The 21,015-nt window shown below is 36.8% G+C and overlaps 2 protein-coding genes across 2 annotated transcripts; one reads left to right on the top strand and one right to left on the bottom strand.

The window, feature by feature from the left end:
- The first annotated feature begins 5,541 nt into the window (after positions 1 to 5,541).
- On the top strand, positions 5,542 to 10,909 carry LOC131300416 (F-box protein PP2-B11-like). Its single transcript, XM_058326252.1, has 4 exons — positions 5,542 to 5,785; positions 8,006 to 8,121; positions 9,683 to 9,876; positions 10,464 to 10,909. Exons 1-4 carry the CDS (start codon positions 5,585 to 5,587, stop codon positions 10,703 to 10,705), a joined length of 753 nt encoding a protein of 250 aa, XP_058182235.1. The 5' UTR covers positions 5,542 to 5,584; the 3' UTR covers positions 10,706 to 10,909.
- Positions 10,910 to 14,357: 3,448 nt separating this feature from the next.
- Positions 14,358 to 18,215, bottom strand: LOC131300415 (protein NUCLEAR FUSION DEFECTIVE 4-like). The gene is made up of 3 exons (XM_058326251.1): positions 17,785 to 18,215; positions 16,446 to 17,299; positions 14,358 to 14,959 (listed from the first exon to the last, which is right to left on the bottom strand). The coding sequence occupies exons 1-3, from the start codon at positions 18,112 to 18,114 to the stop codon at positions 14,515 to 14,517; spliced, it is 1,629 nt and encodes a 542-aa protein (XP_058182234.1). The 5' UTR covers positions 18,115 to 18,215; the 3' UTR covers positions 14,358 to 14,514.
- Between the last annotated feature and the right edge of the window lie 2,800 nt (positions 18,216 to 21,015).

The raw sequence follows: 21,015 nt of genomic DNA, 5'->3' as shown, positions 1-21,015 counted from the left end.
GCTTACTGAAATAAAAAAAAATATGCAATATGGATCTTGTTTGATAGATCAAACCCTGCAAAAAATCGTGCTTAAACTCGAGCTCAAACGAGCCGAGCCTATACAAATGAGCTGAGCCGAGTTTTGGAGTGTCAATCTCAACTTGTTTAGTAAACGAGCCAAAAAATCGTGCTTAAGCTCGACTCGGTTACTAAAGAGTCGAGCCGAGCCACGAGTTTCTCAGCTCAGTTCGTTTTTTGGTCTTCAAAGGAAACTTTTGGAGTTGACAATAGTCAATTCTATTTTTTTTTTTATCTAGTCAATAGTCAATTCATTCGAATCATTTTTTACTGGATGCTAAAATTTCAACAGAATCTCTATTTGGTTTAGTAATTTTAGTATGGGAATTGATATTCGCGCTCCAAGATTTACTGCAGGCGCTCCACCTTTTTATTTTTACACTGTGATGTTGCCAGCAACATCACAGTATAAAAACACACTGTGATGTTGCCAGCAACATCACAGTATAAAAACAAAAAGGTGGAGCGCCTGCAGTAAATCTTGGAGCGCGAAAATCAGTTCCCTTTTAGTATACAATGGTAATTTGGTCATTTAAATGTATAAGGGTAATATGGTCATTTTAGTTTATATAGGTATTTTAGTCATTTTAAATTTTAATATATATGTAATTGGGTTAATCATCACAGTATAAAAACAAAAAGGTGGAGCGCCTGCAGTAAATCTTGGAGCGCGAAAATCAGTTCCCTTTTAGTATACAATGGTAATTTGGTCATTTAAATGTATAAGGGTAATATGGTCATTTTAGTTTATATAGGTATTTTAGTCATTTTAAATTTTAATATATATGTAATTGGGTTAATGGGCTAGTCGAGTTTGATTTTAAATAAATGAGTTGGATCAGATATGGGTAATTGGACTCATAAATAAAGCAATCTAAACAACGATGTCAATAAAATTCTTTCTATAAGCTTTGGACCTGAACCTTACCCCACATGCAAGATGATCAAACTATAGTCTGTCTGGTGTTTTAGAGGTAATACTAATTGCTCCATAAAAAGGCATTTATAAACCAAAACAAAGCAGATACAACATCAAAAAGAGCGGGATGTTCAAGCGAAAGTGACACTGCAATTACTTTGGTAAAATGGGATTATGTTATCTATAAATTAATAACATTATCCTATTGTAGCTAGATTTGAGCCCTACCATGGGTATACCACTATTTCTAATGTGGGTACATCTAACTTTTCATTCAGGTTTTTAGAGAATGAAAAGTTAGACGATTAGATTAAGTACTTATAGGTATTGGATTGAACTGATTTTATGCGAGAGCCTTTGAAAAATGTTTTAAACATAATGAACGGTTTGAATTATTTGTGTGGGACCCGTAGGAGGCCCCACATAACAATATGTGCACGATCTGTGCATAGATTTGCTGTGTCCACAGACTTTCTGCAAAAAGAACCCAATGGATCCACCAAATGATAGTAGGGCAAATTTGTAGAGTGGTAATGTGAATCTGAACCGTCCATTCAATCTCCTTTCATGTACACTTTTATAGATGGGTTTTATGTACCCTACCAAACCTCTTCCTTGACACGCCTTATGCCTTGTTTGGATTCAAACTGGAAAAAAAAAATTCAACTCAAAAAATACTCATTACCCTTACTTTCAATAATTTCTCTCTCCAGTCATTATTCTCATTTCTCTCTCTATCTCTCTTCACTCATTACCCCTATTGCCAATCATTACCCTATTTTCTCTCTACACTCATTATCTAAAAACCAAACCTAAAAAATTTCAAAAACTCATCCAAATAAGGCATTAATGTTTTCGATGATGGCAGATATCCCTTCACATATGAGAAATGACTATAAATCTCATGCGGTTGAATTGTTTTTTCATTGACACCTAGCGAATAATTGTTTGGCCAAACACGTAATAGTTAACCTAAAGTGGTTAATTGTTGTCGTTTCGCGTAACCGAAGGGGTCTTTGTCATTACAAAAAACCTCAGGGTTGTCAGTGAAATTTGCTACCCATAATTGTATCTTATGAACCACTGGTCTAAAATTGATGGTGATAGTTTCTACTACCTGATAATAGAGAGCTCTGGCCCTTGCCAATTGGCATTATACTATACTAGTACTACGCAACGTGCTCGAAATTTTTTAGTTTTTTAGGTATGGGCAGGTTCCAATCTTACAAAGGAAAGGAATACCCAAGTGGAAGAAAATGCTATGAGCAGCCATGCCCGGCATAGAATACAAAGATGCTGCATGTACAATTTCCAGTTTACTATCCCAATCTACCACAAGTATCTAACCCCTTAGGCAACGTTTACTTGAGTTAAAGACTCATCTATTACACCAAGGGTTCAAGATTTAGCAACCATGGTACGAACAGAAACCTACCTCCCTTCCTCACACGGTTTCAGTTTGAGACAGCGACAAATTGAAGTGAACGAAGAAGTCCAACCATTGGCGGCAGCATTTTAGTTGGGGCATTCATCAGTGAACCTGTTCTGAGATCGCCAGCAACTCGAGAGCCCTGCTTATTAAGGCTACGGGTTGGATGAAGGATTTTTTGAACGATTTAGTCAAAGGGAAAGGAAAGTGACACGAAAAAAAAAAAAATTCAAAACAGTTAATTAGCATCTTAACTTCGTCGGCCTTGTTCGTTTGTAAGGTTTAGAAAAGTTTATAACTAGCTAGTACATTAATTACTATTTTATAATCTAAATAACTTTGATTTGATGTAGACATGCAAAGTTTAAGTTTACATTGTCATTTGAATTTTTGTTACCTACATGTGTGTTCTAGTTAATTATCTGGAAAAAAAAAAAAAACTAAACAATTCACATGCAATTGTTATCTTGTTGAGTCGAAATTATCTTAATTATACTATGTAGACTATGTAGTATTGTAATAGAACACACAAGATACAAAATACGAAGAGTATATATGGGTTTTGGATGAAAATATGTTACTTGGTTTAGCTTCCCTAGCTAGCTAGCTAGCTCGAACCGAAATTCTAGCTCTGTCTTTGCATGCAATAATCGAAACATGTGAAGTGGAGTTTCTGCGCAATCGTAAAAAAGGTTAGAACGCCACGTAACCATGTACAAGGACGTCCACCCAATGATATTCCCATTGCCGGTCATTCAACGAATATAGAGAAAAGGCAGAACAAAAAGCATGGAGTACATCTATATTTAGTTTTTTATTTTTTTTATTAGGGGCAATAAACTTTTTTTGTTTTTGATAAGTAGTGGAAATAAAGTTGTCCACACTAATTGGAAAAGATGAATTTATAATTGAATAAACGTTTCACATGGAAGATTCTCTTGCTTTAGGAAGATAAATTTTTTTTTTTGATACGCGTGAATTAAGTTGTTTGTTGGGCTTCCTTTAGGTGTGATTCTTGCTTGTGCTCCCATTGTATTTCTAGATAGATGTAGAATTGTATATAATGATGCAAAAGGGGACCACGATTTTGGAAGTGGATTAAGGAATTGGGGAAGTCTACAATATACATCCTTTAAAAGGATGTACTATATACACATATTTTATGGTTCATTCATAACATTTTTAACGTATTTCATAATTAATTTTTATTCTAAAATTCATAATTTTTCAGCAGTACGATTCGCAACATTTTCATTTTGTTAAGGAATATATCATCACAAAAAAAAAAAAAAAAAACGACAGGTTGTGATAAGATAACGCTACTTAATGATTTTATTATAACAATTGTGGTTATATTATTTAATTATGGTATGGTATTTTGCCGATTATAACTATAGTTAACTAAACATTCTGATTGAATTTTTTTATACGATACGTTGTGGATATGAAAACGTCAATTTATGGTATTGTCATAACAAATTTGGTTATATTACTGAATTTGTGGTATTTTAGACATGTATTTTGCTTGGGTATAACTATTGTTGATCGTAGCATGACATATTTTGGTCTTATTACAGAATATTTTAATCAATTTCCTTGGTACGACTCATTGTGGTAAGAAAACGTTAATTTATGTTATTGTCATAATAATTGTGGTTTGTTAGATAATTTGTGGTATTTATATATGTTTTCTTTTGATACGATATGTTGTGGTTAGAAAATGACAATTTTAGGTATTGTCATAACAATTGTGGTTATTTTATATAATTTGTGGTATTTTACAAATATTTTTGGCTTGGGTATAACAATTGTTGATTCTGATACGACATATTTTGATTTTGTTACAGAATATCATATGAGTCAAAGAATTTTTTGTATGACTCATTGTGATAAGATAATGCCAATTTATGACGTTGTTATAACATTTGTGAGTAGTATTATTTAATTTTTGATATTGTATGCATATATTTGGTTGGAGTACAAGTATTATGAATTCTGGTACGAATAATTATGGTTACATAATAATATTTTTTAATTATGGATAACCAGTTAATAACCTGTTCAACAGGTAAATTTTAAAGTACAAGTCGTTACTAGAATCATAAATATGCATTAGAAAACAAAAAATCGGCATAATAAAAATCACAAATTGTCATAATTTAAGTATACGGTATACCTTGTATACCATAACTTTCTCCTTTTCTTAGTGGGTGTTTTAGTAGGAAAATTATGAATCGCTCCCGAAGCTAGCGGGCTTTCTTTCATCACACCGTGGATTTCACCACTGAATGTGTGCCTCTATACCAATGTGCGGGGGAGAAAGTTCCTGGGCTGTAGCGCGCTAGGAACATTGCATAATCAGGAGTCATTATTCAGTACTTCCGGAGCACGGTGTTCCCTTTCACATAAAACAGTGACCCCCACACAAACAATGCGTGGGTCCAATATTTTATACTGTATGAGATAGAGCACCGTGCTCCGAGAGTATTGAATAATTATAATTAGCCCTCGTTTTAGTATAATTAGCCCTCGTTCTAGTATAATTAGCCCTCGTTTTAGTATGAGCGCTTGGAATTCTTCGTCACCAAAATCCTTAATTGCAATTGTTTTTGTTTAGAAATCTAAATAATTGGGCGTGAAACAAGCTTGTTCCATAAGAGAATCAGAGACCAATTTTATGCGGTTCGGCAAATCACCTATTCCACGGGCATTTTCGGGGTGATTGTTATACTTAGGCGGCACTATCCCATTAACCTCCCCATATATTATACTTAGTTAAAGTACTACGTGTTTTTTTTTCCAATATTTTATATATCAGCGGGAGTTAGTGGCGTTAGTAGATTAGTTCACAAGGAGTTCCAAATTAAGGCTATCCATAACTCTGAATTCCAAACGCCCACGATGTGGCTCAAACCCTGGCCTTCCATATGGGAAGGATCAGGAGATGCTAACTAGACTAGAGCCGGGACGGGAACATGGTACAATTGTATAACATACTCTTCTTGTACTTTTGATCACTCTGCATAGTGAAGATTTAATTCATAGATATGCACATGCATGACTTTTGGAGTAGAAGCACCTCCACGCGGTTAGGTATCACAAGTATCCTGTTGCCTTCCGGTTACAAACAACAATATTCTACCCCAACATTTCTTTGGGAAACTCAGAGAGAGAGAGATGGGAATTTGGGAAGGTCTGCTGCCCGTCGTCTTCGTGGTGGTGAGTGTGATTGGGGCCATTCGACAGCCAATTGTTGAGGACGTTGTACATCGCAGCGTTGATGCTTTGTATGGTTTTGTGTCACGGGAATTGAGGAGATTGTGGCGACTTGCCCTTCAAAAGAAGCCACAGGCAGTTCTCTTGGATCAAGGGCGAGCGGTAAACATAAAACTATCTTTCTTGCTTTCTTTGACTACGTATTTGTTTTTAGTTTTTGAGTTCCGGTACAGTCTTTCTCCATCCTATTACATGAACTTTACTGCTTTGAGTTGGTTGAATTGGGTTTTGATCGTAGAGATAGATATATACATTTAGAGGCGGCTCCGGATCCTCTGTCCGAGAGAGCTTGTCCGGCTCCTCTGTCCCACGCCTATCTAGGTGCCATGTTACCCATACTCCACCCCTTTGACTTTGTTTTACTCGGCTGCTATGTTTTGTTTGGTTGCCTTAACATCTTATATTTATTTTTTATTTTTGTAGTGTTCATTACAGGTTTTACAAAAATGATCCAAACCACAAATTATTCTTAAAATATTTTTTATGTGTTTCTGAAAAAATTAGTTCAATCTGATATCAATAAGGGTTGTTTCAGAATTCGTAAGGCGCCCTTACGAATTCTGAAACTGCCCTTACTGATAACGGATTTAGCAAAATTTTTTCAGAAACCCAAAAAAATATTTTAAAAATAACTTGTAGTTTGAATCATCTTTGTAGGATTCGTAATGGGTCCCATAAAAATAAAAAATTATTAATTTGTTTCTTGTTTCATGAGTACAGACCAAACGAGTTTTAATGGGCAAGAAATTAATGATATTTTTTATTTTTGTGGGGCCCATTACGGATCCTTCAAAGATAATTCAAACCGCAAGTTATTCTTAAACTATTTTTATGTATTCTTGAAAAAAATTAGCACAATCCGATATCGGTAAAGGGTTATTTCAGAATTCGTAGGGCACTCTCAAATTTTGAAACAACCCTTAACGATATCGGATTGAACTAATTTTTTTTGAGGAACTCATAAAAAAAATTTAAGAATAAATTGCGATTTGAATTATATTTGTAAGACTCATAATGGGCCCTACAAAAATCAAAAATAGTAAATAACAGATATGTTAAAGGCAACCAAACAAAAATGTAGTAGCCGAGTAAAAGAAAAGTTAAGGGAGCAGAGCACGGGTAACGTGGCACATAGGTAAGTATGGGACAGAGGAGCTGGACAGAGAATCCAGGGACTGCATTAGGCCATTAAGGCCATGGTTTAGGGCCTCCACCTTAGGCGGGGCGGCCCTATTGCACACAAAATTGCCTTAATAATGTCAATGTCACTTTTGCCCTCTCCATATAACAACAACACACAAATTTTGTGTCTCACCTTAAACACTTTTTGTCATAACACACACAAAATCTTCAAGATTCAAGTGTGAATGCTCTAACAATATATGCCTCTATCTCTACGGTAGTTTGACTTCTTACATTTCAGGTAAAAAAAAATTGCATTGGGAGAGAAGACCCCACGGCCACGAATTTTTTTACATTTACATTATAACTGCATTGGGCCGGTTCGGACGGCAGCAAGGGTACACGAAGCAGGGAAGAGAAACGGCAACAAAAACAAATAGAGAGAGAGAGACAAATCGGGGCAAGGGATAGGGGATAAAAAAAAAAAAAAAAGAATGGGGAAGGGAGAGAGAGAGGAGGAGGAGGAGGATCCGAGGATGCCTGGGGGAGGAGTAAGAGCGTCTCCCCAACCGTCAAAAACCATAGAATTTCCACCGCTGCTCTGTTTTTGTTTTTAGAGAGAGAGAGAGAGAGAGTTTAGGAAAAATAATCAACTCTAATTCTTGTAAAACAAGAAAACATAAAATAGGAAATTAACTCAACCTAAATTACGAAACTATAAATACCTCTATGTTAGTAATTCCAAATTATCAGATTCCCAACAAAATACTAAATCTAAAATAGTAAACTAAAATAATGATAAACTAATATTTTTTTCGAATTCTAATCTGCATCAGTCATAACTTATAAATCTTTGAAGCAGAATACAAAGATTAAAAGGATTACGGGCACACCGACAAAAGCCACCCGAGAATCACATCCAGAGAAAGGCAATAAGCTAACAAAAACACCACAAGTCATAACTTAATAGTCATGCGTCAGACATGATGTCAAAAATAATTCAAACAAGATGACTTGAGAAGCTTCATCTTCATATTTTTGGACTTTAACTATATATGTTCACCTTTTACTAGAAGTTCTGTTACTACAATATAACACCGTAATAACATGGTCGTTAGAGTAGCTAGCGAGAGAGTATTGGATTTCATTATATTTTTAACCATATAGTAGGATGAGATTAATATTGGCACCACGATACAGAGCCTAACGATCGACGAAGATGAGAAGAGATGTTATATGATTGGAGCGAGGGGACTCAAAATTGGGAATGGAAAATTTCAGGCACATTGGACCTGGGCACCTCACCCTTGCACCAGGTTCTCTCTCCCTCTCTCTCTCTCTCTCTCTTATTCGGTGCTTTTGGTAGGCTTTATCCACTACACATTTGTGTGAGGACTACACTACAAGAAAAAACACCATTGGCGACTAAAATTACTGAATAAAAAGATTTAGTTGCCAAAAGCATACTCTGTGGCGACTAAAACTAGTCAACCGCTAAATGTACGCTGCTTTCCCGACCACTAAAACTCTAGTCGCTAATTATAAGTTTTGTCTCCAAAAAGCAGGTGCATTTTGCAACTAAGAAATTTTTAGACGCCGAAAGTAGATGTTTTGAAAACTAAATGTTTATAGGTGACTAGACAAACATTTCACGACTAAATTGTGCCATTGTGGTCACGGAGAATAACATTGACGACTACATTAAAATTTGGTCGGCTAAAGGTATGTAATTGTAGTTTTCCCGTTTAAAATTACTACATATATGTGTATGGAAAATGATTTTGTCACTCCCTTTTTTGTTAACGCTACTCCCTTCCAAGTGTGTATATTTTTGCATCAGCAGCCATATGTATTCGGTTTTAATAATTTTTAATACCATGTAACCATTCACATAAAATATACTCCGTACTGTAAATCTTTGAACATTCGCTTAATGAAGCATTGTATAAATTTTTTTTATTTGCCCTAACATGTCACACGTATGGGTAGCCGGCCTAGTGTTTAAATGCTTTGGTGTGTATCCAAGAGGTTAGGGGTTCAAAACTTGGCAATGATATATTGCCTCGTTTAAAAGAGCTAAACGTGAACAGTCCGATTTCGTTTGTGAGATGGAAGAAGTGTGAGGCTAGCAGATGTCAGGAGTGAAAAAAACTGTTATTTCTCACAAAAAGCTAGATTCGAATGCGTCAATTTCTCAACGAAGGGAGTAGTTTTGAAGGAGACGGTTAAGGGAAAGCAAGTTAATTTGGTCACGCTTGAGGGCGGTGTTTTGGCAAGAGGAGCTGGTGTCAAACATGAGTCCATTAGTACAGGGGGGGGGGGGTGAATATGGAGCAAGGTGGTCGTACAGACGCATACGAACCAGGCGTAGGAGAAATCTCAAGGCCCAAGGCAATTCACTAACACAGAATGGGCTTCTTGGAAGTATTCTTTCACCTTTGAGTTAACAATGTTAACATTCTCACTCTACCTAAGAAGTTCAGGGGTTGCATGCATCTAAAAAGCATTATAATTAAGGGGTATGTAAAGTTGAAAATGATCGAAGTATACAAGGGGTGTAAATTTTATTTTTTTGCCTATTTTTACTTTTACCACATTTCTTTTTTTTTTTTTCACCAATGTTTGGCAATGCTATGATTTGGCATGGAGAATAGCAGGCAATTTATATAGATGAATTCCAATGACGCTAATCGAATATCCAAATTTATGTAAAGGGTAAAGGGTTGACACACCTGTAAAATCGTCTCATTGAAGTCTTGAAAATCGATTTTTCTGGATTCCTTTCCGCGAAATATATGATTGTATCATTTGTATGGTTACACTTTTTGTTTGGTTAAGTAAAAACTCTTGTTTACTTTGTTTTGAAAAATATTATAGGGTTCTGGAGGTTGCTGAACTTGTATCTGTGTGGTGGCTGGGGTTTCGACTCAGAAACTTTCGAGCAAAGATGAATCTTGAGATGCTTTCCCCAAGTACCACCTATGTTGTCTACCTTGTGTTCAAAATTGCGAGGGATTCCCGTGGGTTATCTGGCCCGGCAACCGCAGCAATTAGAACATGGGAGTCAGCAGGTAATGTTGGAAACTGATATTTCAGAAATTTCTCAGAGCTTTCTCCGCGGTTTTAGATTGAAAGGATGTAGGATTGTCTTTATTATTGGGAACGAAATCGCGATATTTAAAAAATTTGACCTGGTTTTGTGCTTAGTAATGTGGTTCACGAATTTTCGTAGCTACAAAATTCCATACGTACACTTCAAATTTTTTATCGTGGACCATCTTGCTTTAATTCCCTTTTCAAATTGAATAGAAATTTTCAACCGGAAATTGTCCATGTATAAAGGCCAAAAAGCTGGAAGCCCAAAAAGCCAGCTCTTTAAGCTTGATCTTAGATATTTTTAAAAGTATTCAAGTAAAAGTCATAATTTTTTACTTTTTCATTCACAAAAGTTAGGCACAAAACTATCAAATGCGAAAAAAAAATTGAATAAAGACAAAACAAGAAAAAAATCCAAAAATCTCAAAAAAAAACCCTTAGCGGGACTCAGGCACTCAGCCTTAGTCTAGCTATTTCCTAAATCTACTCATTGTAGTTGAGTGTGTGTATTTAGTGATGATTATGATATTGAGTTTATGATTTTTGTCTAAATACTCAACAGTCAAAACTAAAGGACCAAGATGCACTGTATTTTTTATGAACGGCGACCATGAGACCGAAGAGTACCATGCTCCGCAGGAAAGAAGTGATGGGTGGATGGAGATTCGTCTGGGCGAATTCTTCGTCAATCGTGAAAATTATCGGGTCTTATGTTTGAAATTCAAGTTGGTTGAGGACAAAGATATTGAAAAGAAAGGCCTCATTATCCAGGGAATTGAGTTTAGGCCTAAACAATATATGTAATATACGTGTTTTGTCGATCGGCCTCCCGCTCCATGATGAGGCCTTGTTAGCAATTTTCTGTTGGTGTCTGGTGAGCCTACATAGATCATAATAAAATTAAACATTGTATATTGTCGAATAAGGCTTGAGTGATGTCGGTATTAACCAAAAAATTGTGATCGTTCAATCAATGTAACCCGGGTAATGGACCCGTCTCTATTAGCATGTATTTGGGTCATATCACGTGCGTTAAGTGGTACGGGCTTATTTTATATGTAGAGACCAATTAAAGAGCCCAATATGGTTTCATCTATTATGATGGGTTGTGATGGAACCAGAGCTTATAAATAGGTGGTTAAGGTACCCACTCCAACCCTAGCCTCTTTTCTCATACCCTTCCATCGTGTGTGAGATTAGGGAAAATGACGTGTTTTGATAATTAATACCCGCTAAGGACATGCTGAGAACATTTGTTAATGCTAAAAGTGTCCTTAGCGGGTATTGATTATCAAACACATCCTTAGCCGTCATTTTCCCGTGAGACTAAGGTCAAGATCAAGAGAAGGGTTTTGGAGGCGAAAGACGAATAACCCATCTATTAAGGTTTTGCATCCTCCATGGCGACATGTACACATCTGGTATAATTATTTTCTTCAATGATTTGGCATGAGTTCTTGGGGTTTAGGGTTTCTTATGAAATCCTACAAGTGGTATCAGAGCCTGTTGTCAGATTATTGAGGAAAATATAAAGTTTTGGTTTTCTTCTGTTCCGGAAACAAGTAATAATAGCAAGCCTAATATCGGCTAAATTTTCCGATTATCGCTTAAAGTCGTTTTCTTGCTGTGTAGTTACATGGATCAATATATAGTTATTCAATTGATCTATTATGCCTACAGTAATACGGTTTGCATGGCGGCGTGCGGCTATTAAAACTTCAGTTTTGAATTCCTTTTCCATCTGGTGGTAACTTTTTTTGTTACCTACTTGTGAGAATGTAACCTTTTGTTAACTATATATACTATATATATAGTTATTCAATTGTTTTATATATGTTGGTGAATACAAGTGATTTTCCGGTATACGTTTTTGCCAATCATGGTTAGATTGCTTGTATACACTGCCGTTTAAAGGATCAAAAGGTGAATTTTTATGCCGCCATGCAATACAGTTCGACTACGGGGATTAAAGTTCACGGTCATTAGTACTTGTTTTGATTAAGGATTTAGTTTGGGGCATGAAAGATTATTTCGTAGTCCATATCTAGGGTTTGGAAAAATTAAATTAAAGTGATATACCACCAAAGTGGTCTCTATCATGGAGATTTTCTTAAACTTAAAGATAAAAGTTTTGGATTACATAAAGTTGCGTTTAGATCCATGCGGGTAGTAATCGGCCCAAAAGAAGTTATTATTTGGCCGGATTTTAAACAGTATAAGGTAGTTGATTTTTTTTTTGAATAATATAGTTCTAGAATTTGCCTATGCGTTCAATAGTCGGCCCAAAGGAAGGTTTTTGATTGGCCAGACCCAGTTTATATTGTTCATATTAACTAGCATTGTTAATGAGAAGACCACTTGCATGTTGTAATTACTGTCCAAAGAGTTGGTTATGATGATGCGTTAGGTTTCTCGAAAGGGCCCACCATTATAGACACAAATATCAAATTTTATTTTATTTGTATAATTGTTTGCCCCTACAATTAGACCAAGTTTTGCATGATAATTATATTTAAGTTTTCTTATTATTATCATTGCACTAAAGTAGATGGATATTTGTTAATTGTGAGTTTTTCTGTTGTTGTATCTTCTACATCTGCCAATTTGAATAATATTCCAGTTCTTAAGGGTTCCAACTTTAAGAAATGGAAAGAGCATGTTACTCCCTCCGTCCCGATTTGTTTGTCCCCCTTTTTGACTTTTTGAGACCGTTTGACCTCTCAAAGAATTGGCTATAATTTTCAATTCGTAATGTTTTTAATATGCAATATGGATCTTGTTTGATAGGTCTCAATTAGTTTTATTATACAAAATCTTCAAAATCATAAAAAAAATTATAAAATATAAGATATAAGTATATTTTTGAAAGACACGTATTTCGACAATTGGACAAACAAATTGGATGGAGAGAGTACAATTCATTCTCATGGCTATTTGGGCACTAAGAAAAGAAAATTAAACCCTAAGGTTAAGGGAACTGTAGATATTGGGACTTCACAAAAAACTTTGCAACAGATTCAGGATAAAGGTGTTCACTATTTCTTTTGTGAAAGTACTGTTGGTCATGTGAAAAGAATTGTCCCAAATATCACAAGTGGCTCACAAAGGAATGTAATCAATTCAGTTTTGTTTGCTGTGAATTTAATTTAGCTGAAGTACCACCCAACACTTGGTGGATACATACGGGTGCAACTATCTACATTACCGTGTCTATGCAAGGTTGTATAAAGAGTCGAATCTCCAGTGATGCCGAAAGGTTCATTTATACGAGAGACAGCGAAAAAGTTCGTGTTGAGGCAATTGGAGTTTATAGACTTAAATTAGAATCTGGTTTTTATTTCGATTTGGATGAGACTGTTTACGTACCGTCATTTAGACGGAATTTGATTTTTGTTTCCTGTTTGGACAAATCCGGTTATACTTGTTCATTTGGAAACAGAGGTTTCAGTCTTTTCCAAAATTCAAATATTATTGGTACTGGATATCTAGTTGATAGTCTATACAGGTTAGACTTAGATGTCTCTCACTTAAAGTTTAATGAAACTTTACATGTTGACAAATATGGTACGAAGCGAAAATTAATTAATGAGAACTCCTCTGTATTGTGGCACAAGCGTTTGGGACATATCTCGGAAGAGAGAATTGAAAGACTTGTGTCAAGTAAAATTCTTGATCCTCTTGATTTTTCAGATTTCAAACTCTGTGTTGAATGCATAAAGGGGAAGCAAACAAACATAAGAAAATTTGATGCCAAAAGGAGTTTAGACGTTTTAGAAGTGATGCATACCGATATCTGTGGTCCATTCCCTACAGCTTCTTGGAATGATCCACGGTATTTTATCACTTTTATAGATAACTATTCTCGTTATGGGTAGATGTATTTGATACATGAAAAATCACAGGCACTGGACGTATTTAAGGCCTATAAAGCAAAAGTTGAAAATCAACTTAATAAGAAAATTAAAGCTGTTAGATCTAATCGTGGTGGTGAATACTACGGTAGATATGACGGATCAGGCGAACAACGTCCAGGGCCTTTTGCGAGATACATGGAAGAATGTGGCATTGTACCTCAATACACCATGCCAGGCACACAACATCAAAATGGTGTATTTGAGAGACGAAATCGAACCCTTAAGGATATGGTTAGAAGTATGATGTCTAATTCTTCTTTACTAGATTTCCTGTGGGGAGAAGCCTTAAAGACTGCAATTTATATCCTTAATCGAGTACCCAGTGAAGCAGTAGCTAAAACCCCGTACGAGTTGTGGACTGGAAAAAAAACTAGTCTTAAGCATTTCCATGTCTGGTGTTATCCAACTAAGGCTAGGCCTTATAGGCCTAATGAAAGAAAATTGGAATCAAGAATTGTTAATTAGCTGCTATTTTATTGGCTATTGGATACTCAGAAAGATCATGAGTTTCAAGTTTTATCGCCCTTCCACAAATACCATAATTGAGACGGATAATGTCTAATTTATTGAGGATGTTGAAAGTAATGAGAGTGCATAACAACCCATGAATTTTGGATTTGAGGAGGAACATATTGAATTTCCTATGATACATGTTGAAACTGATGATTTGATCACACCTGTCGTTACCGTTAGTTAAGTCTATGCCATACTAGCATAAATCTTAGCATAGACGTTCTTCGTCCTAATCACCAATAAAACATCCAAACTGAACCCAATTATGCAGGCAATGGACATGATCACAAACACCAGCCTATAACAATGTGCCCCAGTGCAACTGTTGCCGCCTCCAGCTGTGCTTGTAGCCTGCGCATCGTAAAAGTATCCAGCAAGAAGGCCAGAAAAGAGGAAGGAGCCGAGCGGAAGGTTGAGGATTAGAATATTGTAGATGAGACCGTAGTATTTGAGGCCGAATAATTCAGAGGCAGTGGGAACCATGATAGCATATCGGACCCCATAGCATACTCCGACAAATATTGAGCCGACGTACAGAGAACCCGGCAAAGCCATGGCCATGATAACGTAACCAACGGCCATGACAATTTGAGAAGCTGCAGTCCAAAGAGGCCTTGGTGTTCCTGCTATCCTATACATAGAAAATGAGAACTAGATTACATTAACTGTGTAGAAAGTTTTAATATTGACCCCCTCAACTATGGAACGTTTTCAAATAATCCCTTAACAATAAAAATCTACAATTAATCAACCATCTTGAACTATCAAAAATCCTTCAATTTGGTACTCCTTAGTCTTCAGTCGTGTAATGGCCTGAAGAACCCAAATATTGTTTCTCTAAAAATATGACGAGAATGCCCACACTATCACATACATACACACTTGCATGTACAACAAAATCATAGACCGGATTTTTGTTGGGACTGCCTTTTTCAATTCACCCCCATCAATCGACCACCCCTTGTTTCTCCCAATAAACCCTTCTTTCTATACCCCCTATGTCATCAAAACCATTAAGATCCCAAATAGCTATTAATGTGAAGTACTTGTTCAACAATAATATGACTTCTGGAGTTAATTAGATGTGTAGGTTTACAAGTTTATCACAAAGGGGCCGGCATTCTTGTGCTTCAAGAAAAACGACATTTGGGTATCATCGATCCTAGGCTCTTTACTAGCCATTATGTGGTGAAAGACTAATCGGGGTTCAAAGTTGAAGGTTCTACAATTCTTGGAGTTGAGTGTAGGATTTTATGGTTAAGAATTACTTTTATAAACTGTCGTAATTTTTTTTTGATCGGCAAAATAACATTTTATTAAGGGAATTTGTCAAAGGTTATAACAAGTTAGGAAAAATGGGAGGGAAATCCAACCAATGTTTAATTAAACACTTGAATGCAGACGCCTTAAACACCTAATGGGGCGAATCCCGAACACTTTAGGGCGTCAGAAGTATCCAAATAAAAACAAATACAACACAAACAATGAAAGAGCCTACCTGCCGAGATCTGCAAATAATAACACAGCCCTAGAAACCCAAAACCTAACCCTACATTCCAATGAAACCTCCAAACAGCCGCCCAACCATCACCGGCCACGATGTAGGTAAGGACGAAACTGACCTTGATACACAAGACTAAGCAACTCCAGTTTGGTAAACCAGAAAATGAGTGGTATGTGGTCCATATTCTATTCTATTCTATTACTCCGTATTATGAAAACGTTAAGAGTTACAGTTACAATAATGGTGCCCAAAGAGCATCTACCCAGCAAACGTCAAAACAACAAATATGACAGGAGAGAGATTTTTCAGTGCGAAGCAGGTATATCTCACGTGGTACTTGATCGGTGCATTCGAGCCGTCTGATACATTTTTGGACGGCTCGGATTGAAACTCTCTCTCCCCTCTTATCTCAACACTTTCTCTCTTATTTTATCTCTTCAAATTTGAGCAGTTCAAAAATGAAATGGGCTGCTTGGATGTGCGAGCGGGCACTATGTGGTACCCGCTCGACACTGAAATTTTTTTCATGACAGGAAGATGATTCATTAGCAAACGCCAAAACAACAAATATGACAGGAAGATATTCATTAGGGGGGAAATTCTTTGAACTTACTTGATGAAGTACTCCGAAACAGTACCGGAAATGATCCGCCCGAAGAACCCGAATATACTGATGAGCGATACGAATATGGACACATCACCGTACCCGAGTGCCTGCCCGATTTGCCCCATATTATTCATAACCGTCAAACCCGTCCCCACTCCGCACAAAAACGACCCGAACAGGATCCAGAACTCAACCGTCTGAAACGCCTCGAAAATCGTGTGGTCCTCTCCGATCACGGGCGGCCGTCTCCGCTCACCCGCCACCGCGGCCCCCGCCGCCATCTCCCGCTTCTTCTCAGCTTCTTCAACACTCTCTTCACCCAACAAAAACGGTTCATTCACGAGGTTATAACCCTCCATGTTGTCCGAATCCGATTCGGACCGAGATGGAACCAAACTCTTGATTACAAGATAAAGTGGTATCCACAAAGGGGAGGCCAAGAGGATGAGAAGAACAACAGCGAATAGAAACGAGACAGCGCTGCTGTGGGTCCCGGTGACGTCGTACACCAAGAGGTAAACGGCGAGGATAACGGCGAGGGCGTTGGTGATTCCGAAGTAACGGGCTTCTTCGCTCTCCTCGGCGGGGGTGGAGGAAGGCGGGATCTCGCGGAGGAAGAGGGCGGCGGCGAGGCACACCGGCAAGGGGACGACGGCGGACATGAAGAGGAACTTCGACGGGTCGTCGGAAAACAGAGCTGCGCATAAATCCGTCAGAATTGCCGTGCTTAAACCAAAGTATCCCTTGAGAATGCCCGATACGGGTCCCCTGTTTTTTCTGAAATTCCGCATGCAAGGCACGAGTACGGCCGTGTTCATCCATGTTCCACTATTCCCTGCTATGCCTAGAATTACACACATCTGTGTAATGTCCAAGGTCAACAACAATTTTTTTTGCTTTTATTGTCACACAAAGTAACATTTCATTGATATGGGCGGCTACAGAATTTTAGATCAGCCGTGACAAAAATAAAAAATATTTATATATAAAATACCATATAAAATATAAATATATTTATTTTGGTTAAAATTTATCGGGCATAGTTTATGTTTTATTGAGCTATATGATCTATTTATTCATAACTAATAGAATTTGCCAAAAGTGAAAAATGTCATTTGATCACAACGAAACCAAGTCAACGCTCTCATCACAGAGAGAGCAGAGCTGCAGAGTGAAGGAGAAATAAAGCATGAATTGGGTTTGAAAGATTTTTCATTCTTGAAAACAAGATTCAAAAATCTCGGAATTTGATGATGAGGATTTAGAAATTAGAAGGATGGGAGGACATACTTCAATTGTTTAGAGAGAGAGAGAGAGAGAGATTCCAACGGTAACAGTGTCTTACCAGCCAATAGGGAAGAGGATTGATGATTTTGGCAGTAACGAGCCACAGGACGCCGTAACCGATGAGAGCTTCCAAGGCGCCGATGAGGAGGAGGAGAGGGGAGGGGATGCGATCGGAGGCGAGGCCGGGGAGGAGGCCGAAGGCGACCCCGACGTCTTTGGCGACAGAGAGGTTGTTGAGTTGGAGTTGGGTTAGGTTCATGAGGGCCTTGAGGGCGTCGGAGTAGTTGGAGAAGCCGTAGATGATGCCGCTGATGGATTGCATCCATACGGCCGTGACGAATCCAAGCCATTTTCCGGCCGGCGTCGTCGGCTTTGGTGTCAAACCCATATAGGAGTAGTAGAATGGGCGCTACGGAGAAAAGATCAGTGAAGTAGAGGGAGATTATTTTTCTTGCATACATCGTACTGAATTAATTCTGGCAAAATGAGAGTAATTATTCAATACTTCTAGAGTATATGAATAGTATACTCCCTCCTTTCACATATCAAGTGTATCCCACATGTGTCTCTCGTGTAGGCCCCACATGTTATGTTAGCAAAGAAATTATACTGTTCATATACTCCGAAATTATTGAATAATTTTCAGCAAAATGATTGTCTTCCTTGAACACCTATGGTTCTTTTCCTCCTTATTAAACATGCATGATAAGGTTCAAAATTAAGTAAGGGGTGGATGAGGGGACTAAGGGATGGTGTTGTGTGCATATCCGAATCGTCCGTCTCGACAATTAATGGTCAGGATTGTTAAGACGGTTGAGATTACACACAACATTGAGCAATCCGAAGCATTAATTGTCGAGACGGACGATGCGAATTTGCACATCACCATCTCCTTAAGGATCAATTGAGATGTGTGCAAATCGGACTGAACATCAAGTTATCAAAATAATAATGATACGAGGTGGAACTGAGATTTAGGCACACCTAATCGTGCCCCTAGAAAAATTGAATTATGTCTAGCCATTACTCACACACAATCACATAGACTTATTCAAATCAAACATGGGGTTCATACACAGTGTGTGATTTCCATGTTTGATCTGAGTAAACTTCAATAATTGTGTGCGTAAGTGTTTGTGGTAGTAACATAACTATTATCTCTAAATTGTGCCAAATGCCCCACCACATGTAGGAGAACATTAAATTGAACAATAGAGCTCAATCCTACCTATAAGATTATAACCACATTCAAAAATCGTTATTAATCGTACTGACCAAATGTATGATATTTTAAGACTACACTTGTGATTTAAAAATGATTCGAATCTCTCCTTTATCAAAAAAGAAGCAAAAAAAAAATAGTCATGTCAGGTCACACGTCACACTTGCTTTTTAGGAATTTGTGAATAAACCGTCAGGTCTCAAATCACACTTGTTTTTTAGGATCCGTTTTGCTTTCTTTTTCAAAAAGAATGTAATTTCAAATTCAAATATAATGAAAATAAAAAATAATTTTTTAAATTTTTTTACACCGTTTAAAAGATATTAATGAGATCTATTAAACAAAATTTATATTGGTAGAAAAATTATTTACGTAAACACATAATTTTTTGCTTAAAATTACATTCTTTTTAATTTTTTTTTTTTAAAAAGTGGAACACCCTGTCTTTTAGGAAAAAATCATATGTCATGATTCCTCATAAAAAAACAAAACCACACTACTTATAGGCTTACAACCATCTCCTCTGCAAATTTTATCATTTTATAATTAGAGAATGCCTAAAACAACACCACTTAATTAACTATCTCCACACAACGCTTCTATCCCAGCAGTTATTTCCCGGTCCTTCCATAAAGAAGACTAGGATTCGAGCGTCGTTAGAACAGTTTGAGAGTCAGGGCTATTGACAGTTTTTGGATCCCTCATGGACTAACTAATTATCCCACTAATCCCACTGATGGAGGAGGATGCAATATTGACAAAAAAAACCTACATGTAGACTAGCTTCGATCATAAGACTTTGTAGTTTCGAACCGGATCCAAACCAAGGAGGGAGTAAACCTCTAATTAGGCTGAGTTCTTTTAAACGTAACTTATTTCTTCATTCTGTGTGTTTTATTCGTTTTTCTGAATTTTCGTTAGATTCACGTGATTTTTTTGGATTACTCATCCGTCTTGATGAGGGGAATCTAAAAGTACAAAATTATGACCTAAAACGAAAAAAAGTTCGCTAAAGATGAACAAAGTGTCAAACAGCTGTTTTTTGGAACTTAAATGCCGTTTAATTTGGATTTTTTTCAACATAAGTCCATATTTTTATACTTCTCCAAATTGTCTCATCGAAACAAACGATTAATCCTTAAAATTACGTCGAAAAGCTAAACAAAATATTGCAAAAAGTAAAAAATACTGAAATAAGTTCCAAACTTATAAGTTTAAAAGAATGCAGCCTTAGGAGTAATGCGAATCGTTTAGAGGGTCTGCGAAAGGTCCCATTTTGTCCCAGAATTAAAGCTTGATTTCTAGGACAAAATGGAAAGTTTCATAGACGCTTTAAACAATACGCGGTTGAGCTTATTTTTTTGTAGGAACTATAAACAAAGTATTTTAAACAAAATGAGTGGTTCCAATAATTTTTTTGGAACCCGAAACGGACCCAAATGAGCTTTGTACGCGCTGGTATAGATTTTAAATCTGTAAAATCTGTACCATTAACCTTTTTGAAAAAAAAATCCATCTTGGGTGGAAACCCCACGATTTCCACCACATATTATGGGTCCCGTCACGTGTTCGTTGTAAAGATCTGAACCGTTCAACTTGTAAAACCCGCAATGTAGTTTATCCATGCAAGAAATCAACTTGGCTGAAAATTGATTGGTGTATTAAAAATTTAATTTTGATTTATAAAATAAACGGCCATGGACAATTTAACTTTAAAGAATCAAACCGTCCATTTTACAAATAAAATTTTAACTTTTGATATACCTATTGATGTCCGAAGAAACTAATTTTTATTTATTTATGAATATACTACTCCACAAGTCTTACAAAATGAACAGTTCTAACTAATGTAACAAATCTACAATGGAACCTACAAATTGCGGTAGTGGAAACTTGAAGATTTTTCACCTTAGGTGGATAATAAGTACAGTAATCGGTACTAATTAATGTAACAAATTTACAACGGAACCTACAAATTGGGGCGGTGGAAACTTGAGATTTTTCACAAGGTCGATAATAAGTACAGTAATCTCTCATTGATAATGGAAACATTAGTGGAGTACTTTT

Source organism: Rhododendron vialii, chromosome 9a (assembly GCF_030253575.1).
Source record: "Rhododendron vialii isolate Sample 1 chromosome 9a, ASM3025357v1".
Classification (NCBI taxonomy): Eukaryota; Viridiplantae; Streptophyta; class Magnoliopsida; order Ericales; family Ericaceae; genus Rhododendron; species Rhododendron vialii.
The sequence above is the reverse complement of the archived record's forward strand: the minus strand, read 5'-3'. Positions and strand labels throughout refer to the sequence as shown.

Excerpts from the sequence above, each read along its gene's own strand:
- LOC131300416 (XM_058326252.1), top strand. The coding sequence starts at position 5,585 with ATGGGAATTTGGGAAGGTCTGCTGCCCGTCGTCTTCGTGGTGGTGAGT. Across the intron at positions 8,122-9,682 it reads GCACCTCACCCTTGCACCAG|GGTTCTGGAGGTTGCTGAAC; the intron begins GTTCTCTCTCCC and ends AAAATATTATAG. Across the intron at positions 9,877-10,463 it reads TAGAACATGGGAGTCAGCAG|TCAAAACTAAAGGACCAAGA; the intron begins GTAATGTTGGAA and ends AATACTCAACAG.
- LOC131300415 (XM_058326251.1), bottom strand. The coding sequence starts at position 18,114 with ATGGGTTTGACACCAAAGCCGACGACGCCGGCCGGAAAATGGCTTGGA. Across the intron at positions 17,300-17,784 it reads ATCCTCTTCCCTATTGGCTG|ATGTGTGTAATTCTAGGCAT; the intron begins GTAAGACACTGT and ends GACATTACACAG. Across the intron at positions 14,960-16,445 it reads GTTTCGGAGTACTTCATCAA|GATAGCAGGAACACCAAGGC; the intron begins GTAAGTTCAAAG and ends TTCTATGTATAG.